At 37.6% G+C, this 9470-nt stretch overlaps 1 protein-coding gene across 2 annotated transcripts; it reads right to left on the bottom strand.

Annotated features, from left to right (window-relative positions):
- Positions 1-209: 209 nt before the first annotated feature.
- On the bottom strand, positions 210-8522 carry yif1a (Yip1 interacting factor homolog A (S. cerevisiae)). Of its 2 annotated transcripts, none has more exons than XM_085372537.1 (9): positions 8457-8522; positions 8026-8077; positions 5630-5874; positions 4555-4659; positions 2668-2746; positions 2485-2542; positions 2241-2396; positions 1998-2091; positions 210-819 (listed from the first exon to the last, which is right to left on the bottom strand). In XM_085372537.1, exons 2-9 carry the CDS (start codon positions 8054-8056, stop codon positions 661-663), a joined length of 927 nt encoding a protein of 308 aa, XP_085228663.1. In that variant the 5' UTR covers positions 8057-8077; positions 8457-8522; the 3' UTR covers positions 210-660. The 2 variants fall into 2 exon arrangements, with proteins under 2 accessions (XP_085228663.1, XP_085228656.1); XM_085372530.1 differs by having other exon boundaries at positions 8453-8522.
- Between the last annotated feature and the right edge of the window lie 948 nt (positions 8523-9470).

Genomic DNA, 9470 nt, shown 5'->3' on the forward strand with positions numbered 1-9470 from the left:
AACACCATTATAGTCAAGTGCATAATTGAGTTAATGAAGGTTAATTTAACCTCTAGTAAAATTAATGAATTCTAAATGTAGGCTATTACACCTTACATTGCCATTTATACTGTTAAGACCTGAAGCAAAAAGCAAAAAGAAGCAGTCTGAATTCAGTACACAAAGCTAAATATATTTATTTTTTCTAGAAAAATCCAAACATTGTCGTGCTTTGTCAAATGTAGATAAATAAAATAGAGGATTCAGAAGAAAGGGAGATAATGCAGCAGCATTACCGTTGAAACAAAATATGTTACTGGAATCATGTGTGCAACGTCAATACTGAAAAGCATGTTGCGAGCCTTCATACAAAAGTAGATCTGAACCATATCAGTTCTGATCAAGCAAATCTCTCAGTGAAAGCCCTTTTGTTCAAGGTTAGGTGGCAAAAAATAAGCGTCTGTCAGAGTTCTGTACAGTTACGGTGGATGAGACAATTTCCGTTTCACACTTTCTTGTTAAATCAACAACAAGCTCAGTGCACGCTGCACTCAACACCATCTATGTATGCTTTGAGTTTAATGACAAAAGAGCGTATAAAGGCAGGTATACAAACACTCACAACCACATTTTTTTTGGGGTCCACTACTCCTGGACTATAGGCTATTGAACACCTCACAGTCACCTGACCAAGTGAGAGGTTAACCAGTAAATAATGATTGGTTGAAAGAGCGCAGATGCAACAGTGATATAAAGACGGAGCTGAGGTTTGGCATTCGATCCCATTCCCATAGAGTCCGAGGACAGCGAGGGGAGGATCTTCATTTTCAGAGAGCGAACCTGTGGAAGAAGGAAAATCTTTAGAAGTACATAGATTGAAAGCAGATTCAGTCTGTGTCTAACAGCACGTCAAAGACAATACTTACCAATGTGTGATAGCAGCTTTAACCTTTATGCAAACTGATAGTATCTTTAATGAGTTTCTGCTGACTAATTCTCTGCATCAGCTGTTCCCATACTTTAAGTCTTTGCTACTACTATTACTCATTCAACTTTTGACATGAGTAGGGAATGACATGCAGCAAAAGGTCCCGGATTAGACTTGAAGGCGGCCTGCTGTATTGAGCCTTGCAGCATGCAGTCACCTGCTCAACTCAATAAGGCTAAACTGGCACCAGCTATTATTAATTCAAATATCAATACAGACCCAGAGCTTTACAATCAGTGTGCCACTAAAGTAAACACCCCATCACATGATAAACTGGAAAAACAACAAATATCTGAAAAATGTATGGATGTGTACGCATTCTGCATGAATGTAAATGTTGGTTACTAATCTGCTTTTTCTTGCCTTTTTTGGGTATTGTTTCTTTTTTTCCATTAATTGTAGTTTTAGTGAGTTAAATGATAAAAACATAACTTTGAAAATATTTTTTAAAAGGGGCATGATTCGTTACCATTTATCATTCTCTTTTTAAAAGTGTGAGAAAAAGAAGCTACTCCTTCTACATAGCTGGTTTCTTATTCACAGCGGTCACCATAGCGGGTAAGCACTGCATGTTTAATTTGGCAGTTTTTATGCCGGATGCCCTTCCTGATGCAACCCAATGGGATTTTTGTCTCCTCCTGGGATTGAACCGGGGCTCTTCTGCTTGTTAGGCAGTCCGCCTGGAATTTTATTCAGCCCACTGCACGGCTTTGCAAAAAGAGAAAACGGCAGGGGAGCGCACAAAATTTGAACTTTGTACTGTCTTTTGTGCCTAAGTATCGGTGAAGTAAGAGACAATTAAATAACACAGGAAAAAGGAACAAGAAATAAAATAAGGGCATTTTTTTTCTTTAAAAAAAAAAAAGATTATCAGACAATAGATGTAGCAGTGTGACTCACTTTACAGTCTGGGCCAGGAAATCAATTAAACACAACTCATTTAGACTGACGAAATGTAAATACTCCAGTGCATCAAACTTATAAACTTTAGATTTGAAGAATGCCGTCAATACAGACTGAAAATACTCACAATGAAGAACATGAGCGCAAAGGAGGACCAGGCAAGCGCCACAAAATAGCCATCACTGCCAAACAGCAAGCCACACAACACTGTGAAGATCATCCTGGACGAAGACATAAACAGACACATTCCCTCAGTAAATTCAGCATGATTTATTTAAAAACAATACATGACTGGAAGAAGCTTTCGCAAATAATTTCTAAATAATAAAGAATCATTTTGCAAATATATGTGCATCTGTGATTTATTTACCCAACATATTTGTATCCACTGTAGGCGATGAGATCAAAGGTGGAGAGGTCGGTGTGTACTGTCAGCAGATATAAACTCAGCAACATCACCAAGACCTCGATGATGACCCACACGAGGGCAGTGCTGGCACACAGGCCGAGGACCTCTGGACTGAACCTGCACACAAAGTCAACATTTGGCTTATCTCACATACACCGATTCTCTGTGAGTCATAAAACAAATGAGTGGAAGAAAGATTAGTCACCTTTTTTGAATGCCAAGAGCCATTCCAGCAAGTAAAATGTAGGTGATAAAAGCCATCGCTAAAAGATTTGAATAACAAAAAAACAAAACAAAAAAAAAACCAAAAAAAAAAACCACTTAATATGTTACACAAACATCCCAAAACATTATGCCTGGAATGATTTTGTGTGTACATGAAACTGACTTGGTATGTAAAGGTCTGATGCATTCACATCCTGTCTTGGAGTCAGTGGAGTGTCGCGATGATAACGAACTTCCCAATCCTGCCAAGAAACACAAATACAAAACACAAATACGACATGAATCACCCCCAGAGAAGAAAAAAAATTTAGGTCCAAGTCAGCTTGTTTTAATTACAAGGAAAGCAGAGCACTGCAGCTTTTTAAAATTGACAATCGAGCAGTAGTAGGCCAGTTTTAGCTCAGCATTTGCAGCAGCAGGATGATGTCCAAAGTGAACTTTAATCCACTGTTAACCACAGACATTAAAAAGTAGAGACAATACACTCAAAGACTCCTGAATGGAAATTTTTATGGGAATGCCTTAACCTCAAAAGCCAAATCTTTTGGTTTATAACAGCCAAATTGAGACACCTTTGTGTTGTTGCAGTGAAACACCTCCCCAAAAGGTTCTAACTGTGCAAGAGACTTCTATTCTTTATCATAGTAAAGACTTCTAATCTACTGATTTATGCACATGAATAGCGTTTTCCCACCCTTGCATTTGTGCTCTTAAATACCTTTTTCATCTGTCCAGTTTCAACATTATGCACTCCACACTGTATATAAATGCCACTTGTTTTGCACATATTCAACTCTGTATATTTTATATATTTTATTATTATTATTATTATTATTATTTTATTTTATTTTTTTACTATTTAATTTGTAAAAATGTGTATACACACACACACACACACACACACACACACGTAGGAAAATATTTAGTATACACATCCAGAAATGCATACACTATTATATATTGTACATATATTTATTAGTTTCAGGTTGGCCATTCTTGTATTTTGCTCGTTTGTGTTGTTGTGTTTGCACATCTCTGTTGCTTGTGGGGCTCGCACACAAGAATTTCACTCGCATGTGCTGTGCCAGTGTGCCTGCACATGTGATGTGACAATAAAAAGTGATTTGATTTGATTTGATTTGACATGTACTGACTCCTGCCCATATTTGCATTGGATGGACTGATGGAGTGCATCATTTTGCCTCTCTAAACAAAAAGTTCATTTCCAGCAATAGACATGATGGCATTTTATGTTTCCTTAGGATTATTTTTAGCACATTCTTAATTCAAAATGACGATTTATGTTTAGGATTATAAACGATTCAATTAGGTTTGTTCATGGACAACAACTTGGTTAGGTTCATAAAAAGCTCTGGGTTCAAATACAGTGGTTGCCATATCTTTTAAAACTTTTTGTGGTTGTCAGGGTGACACATAAAAGCTGATATACGTATTGAAGACACAAGCTTCTTACCAAAATATAGCAATTTCAATTCATGTTGACCATTGTGAAAAACAAACAGATGTGTGTCTGTGAACACAAACAAATGGAATTGCCAGTCTGTGTACATATGTTTTTAGAGGGTACTCTATATGGAATAACCTGAAAATGAGCTACAGTTCTTGTGTCTCGGGTGTTGGATGTTTGTGAGACTCAAAGCAGTGGTGTCCCATTTTGTCCCTATTGTTGATTTTGAGCAGCTTATAATCACTACATAGCAGTTAACTGTAAATACAATGTGATCCTGGTCTTTTAAGGAACATCTGCATCCTGCATAGGCTGCATATTATCAAGGCACATATTGTTTGGAGTGGTGTCACATTTACAATCTGAGTAAGTTACACTGTGCAGGAACTGAATGAGCTCAGTGTGTCTTTATACCCAAACAAGTAGTCAGAGCATAATAATGTTCAAAAATGAAGCTGCAGAAGTGATAAAGTGTCTGATGTGTGTTTCAAAACATATCAGAGAAAATTATCATGCAGTCTTAAGTTTGATAAATGTCATGTAGTCTCCCTTATGTTGACTCTGAGAAGGCTCAGAGCTTACCTGATGTGTATAAGGGAACATGAGGATCATAAGTTTCTTCAGTACATATCTGGTGTCGACAGCAAAGAAGTATTTCAGCTTGTTCACAGACATGAATCTGCTGATCTGAAAGCCAGAGGAAATGCAAATATTAACAAAAACAGACATGAAAGGCTGCCAAAACTAATAAATACAGTGGAGTCATAATCATTTTTACAAGAGGTTGTTCCTTTTCTCAGCATTATGCATCATTCTGGCATGTTGTGCATTAAAGCTGCCAAACCAGTAAAACAACATCTTCATTATTGATATGCTGCATGTTTTTAAATTGCTCTTTCCCCCCAAATTGTTAAGACAATCATCAACTCTTATTTAATATTAAAAAGCAGAGCAGAAAATAGTGTAGTTGATGGAAAACATGTCATTTAAAATGGCAACCCCAACACATTACAGTTTCAACCGTGAAATGGCTTTGGATATGACTAACACCAGAATGTTTCAGAGTACAGGAGAGTAGCTGGAAAGCAGGACACATTACCCCTGTGTCAACAAAAATAACTCATCTCTGTGCTCGTGTGGGTTGGTGGGAAATACATTATGAACTTATGAACAACAGCAGGGACACTTTAGGGAACAAATAAACAAAACAGAACAAAAATAACCATCTACACAGGAGAGTGCATTAGTTCTGTCCCTGCTGAAAACAAAAGTGCTGTATTTAAGATACTCTAGTCCTACTTAGAACCAATATCCTAAAAGATCCCAGACGTTGGGAGGTTACTGTGTTATAGATGCCAAAACACTGAACACAACCTATACCAGAAGAGCTTAAATAAAGTACAGTAATTGAATAAAATTAAATAAAATATGGCAAAACAAATAACTCAGCAGAGGTACAAAAGACAGAAGATCAAATTAATAAATAGCAAAAAAATAAAAACTACAGAGAAAAATGTGTGGCAGCTTTAAAGCTGGACCATTTACCAGTCCAGATCTTGATCTTAATTACGAGTCCCTTGGTTAGCACCCTATCTTCCATTCAGTCACATTTGGTGCTACGTATCAAGTCTCAAACGGCCCCAAATAGGAGACTCACCTCTTTGTTTACCATATCCTTCCCCTGGTTGGCTAAGGAGGAGCCGTACATCATCGCAGCATTGGCCATAGGGTCAGCAAAGAGGTTGTTCATCCCACCACCTCCTTGCATGTCATTTGAGGGTCCTCCCATATTGTACCCAGAAGTGTAATACCCCTGACTGTTCATTGCAGGAGCTGCTGAGCTAGTGTCTTCAAACAGGACGGAGTCACCTGCGGTGGGGGCTGCACGAGCTCTCGGCTTAGCTGTGGAAAAATGGACACAGGAGGGTAAACGGAGAGTATGACAACATTAATATTTAACTGACTGAAACATTCAGGCATGCCACTTATTAACCACTGACAGTGAAATCCACTATAATATGTTAATGAGATCACAATTTAGTACTTCTCAAAGCAAGAGAGGCATTTTAGTGGAGGGCAAGATAACACGTGATTAAATAATAAGAAAAGATATCCTTTCCTCATTTAAAAAAAAGAGGATTGTTTTACAACAGCCAAAACATTAAAACACAACCTATAAGAAAATAGCTTAAAATAAGAAGGGCTTAATAAAATAAAAAGTGGCAAAAAACAGCCCAATAAGATAAAAATTAGAGTCAAATTTAATAGAAAGAATGGAAATGAAATACAGTAAAAGAGTATCTAAATATAACAAGGAGCTTAATAAGCGAAAATCTATAAAAAAAAAAATACAAGTGCCTGTTTAAAATATTAATATTAATTTCCCAGTGACCCTCAAAGTCCTCCAATATTTACACCTAGTTAGTAGTAAAGTACACAAGAGGAATTGGGAACATCTTTTCCCTAAGCAACATTAAAGAACAAGCCAAAAGCACTTCTGGGCATGACACCTTTAGTTGTTTTTTTATTTTTTGCTTTGTGTTAAACTCCACTAGTATCCAACCTAGATCCACAACCTCATTAGACATTTTCACACAATCCAAAAAATGTCCTTTCTGTATATTGTTAAGATCCTCTGCTCTTTTTCAGAAGGAAGTGTTTTTCTAAGTAGTAATTAACTTCCCACAACAAATGACGCACTTAGGCTGAGGCCCATTGACATGCCTGAAGCCTGACAGGTAGAGACAGGTAAGTCTTTCAGTAATTTTCAATGTCTTGAGTTGGTTTTGTGTGGTTATGCCCACACAACAAATTGATCCTTTTTGCTTTACCCGACATTTGACGTACACTAATAAACATAAATGTCCTTCATTACTTTTTCTGCAGCTCCAGTAATAATGATTTGTTGATGCAAATCTCCTGAGATACAGCAGGATTGCTTCAAGTCCCACCAGTGTTCCTCATCATTTTTCAATAGAAAATCCCACCTACAGCAATTTCCTGTTTTGGGTTTAATTTGCCTTGCATGATACTCTTACGTCAAAGCAATTATACCAGCCATTTTGTTAGGTACATCTGTTCAACTGCTCGTTAACTGAAATATTTAATCAGTTTATCAAGTAGCAGAAACTAAGAACATTTAGGCAGGTACACATGGTCAAGAAAACCTGTTAAAGTTCAAATTAGCAGAAGAATGAGGAAGAAGGGGGATTTAAGTGACTTTGACCATGTCATGGCTGTTTGTGTCAGTTGGGCTCATCTGGCTATTTCAGAAGCTGCTTATGTCTAGGGTTGACAAAGAATGGTCTGAAAAAAGGGTAAATATCCAGTTAGCAGCAATTGTCTGGGTGAAATTGCTTTGTTGATGTCAGACATGACTGGCCGAATGGCTTCATGCTGAAAGGAAGGCAACAGTAACTCAAAACACCACTTACCAAGATAAACAACCCTCCATCTATAGGTGCACAATAAGATGTGCTATTCTCATGGTAGTATCTGAATATAGTGTAAATAAAATGAACCATGGCTCCATCCTATATTGTATTAATGGTTCATGCTGGTGGTGATGATATTTTCTGAGTACACTTTGGGCTCCTTGGTGCCAACTCAACATTGTTTAAAGTAAGCATTGTTCCTGACCATAGCCATCTTTTTACAAACAGAGTGTCCTGGACGTGCACTCAACAAATCTGCACTAACTGTGTGGTGATATCATATCAACATGGAGAAAACTCTGTGAGGACCATTTCCAGCACCTTGTTTAATCTGTGCCACGCAGAATTGAGCCAGTTCAGCCAGCAAACTGCACTAGCAAAGCAGACCTAAAAAAACAGTGGCTGGTGAGTGTATACGGTAATCGTATGTAGCACTATGCGATCATATAACAGTTATAACCTACATCAAGACACGTAAGTGTACCAAATAAACTGGCATGTTTGATTACGTGACAGCAACCAGCTGAGTTTGGTGAACCCTGTGTGACCAGAAAAAAACAGGAAGTGAGGATATTTGAGAAAATTTTGCAAATACAACAATACATGGTGATTCACTTACTTTCTCGGTACCCATGATGTGGCAAGTCCATTGTAACACTCGCTGACGTTAGCTTGAAATAAAGACAATGACACGTTAGCAACAGTTCTGCTTACTTAGCATTAAATCTCTGTGCATTACGCTAACGTTAATGCTGACATTGGGTTAACACCCTAAATGTTACAAGGGACTAGCGTTTCTCTAACACCTGCTAGGTACGCTGCTAACACATACTTACTGTTGCTTCCACTTAATGTTAACCAGCTGCTACCTAGCCAAACTAGCTAAGTTAACATCATCCTCTTTTTAGCTCAAACTAGGCAGAACAAGGGAGCCGATATAAGAAGCTCTAGCAGTAGCGTTAAACATGTCCAAATAGTCTGTCTGGTCTGGGGAAAAATATATTGTTTCAATTTTTAAAGAAAATTGTGAGGATAAGAGCACTTACCTACACAGCTAACGTTGGTAGCTAGCTACGTGGCTATCAGAGACTGTAGATCCCACCCATCCACTGCGGTTGGTGGACCTCAGTGTGCCTGCGTGGCAGAAACGGTGTAAGTACAAGGCAGAGTACACAACACAGCACACAGTTCATAATAGGAGTAGTTGAGTGTTTCTTTTCCTTATGTTGAGTTACTTTCAGGAAGCAACAACTTAAAAATCGGAATAATGCAAAATAGCTAGCAAACGGAACGTGCAGTGGAGTAAAAAGTACAATACTGTGCAAAAGTCTTGAGCCATCCGTCCTTACACACACACACAGTGTTGTTCAAGTTACTTGAAAAAAGTAAATAGTTACTAATTACCGATTGCTTCTCCAAAAAGTAATCCCGTTACTGATTACTAATTTTCAAAGGTAATTAGTTTCTTAGTTACTTTTTAAAAACATGATACACAAGCTGAATACGTAATAAAGCAGTAGACCTTTCAGCCCAATTCTATTTTTATGCATAATCCATCATATAAAATTGAATCAAATGGAAAGCCTCTTTTTGTTTTATTAGTTTTAACCTTTTAATTTTGAACACATTAAGCAAAAAATAGATTATATGCAACTGTCTTTGTCTTGAAAATTTTTTTTAACATTTAAACCTATTTTCTGCATGTTTTGTGTTTACACTCGCTCTTTCAAATAGATGCAAGCAAAACACAGCAAAATAAATAAATACAATCATAGATGCAGCGGCACTAAGTCCTGTCGCTCTTAAATCTATTTTGACCCCTTTAACTTTTTATGGAATCAAACTCAAAGTAATGTAAGTATGTCCACACTTTAACCGCTGCATGGTCGTACTCTCTCCCGCACTCCATATCATCTATTGTTTATCTACACACGTCTTTTGCTACCACTGACGTTGCACGCGCTTACGTCATTGTCACGAGGCCCTCTCATCGCGACGGTTTAGTAAGGCAGTAACGCAGCGTGCTTACGGGAAAGTAACAGTAATCTAATGACTTTTTTTGCA

The sequence above is a fragment of the Diplotaxodon limnothrissa genome, linkage group LG2 (assembly GCF_057381915.1).
Source record: "Diplotaxodon limnothrissa isolate DT_005_m linkage group LG2, D_limnothrissa_male_GT1.1, whole genome shotgun sequence".
Classification (NCBI taxonomy): domain Eukaryota; kingdom Metazoa; phylum Chordata; class Actinopteri; order Cichliformes; family Cichlidae; genus Diplotaxodon; species Diplotaxodon limnothrissa.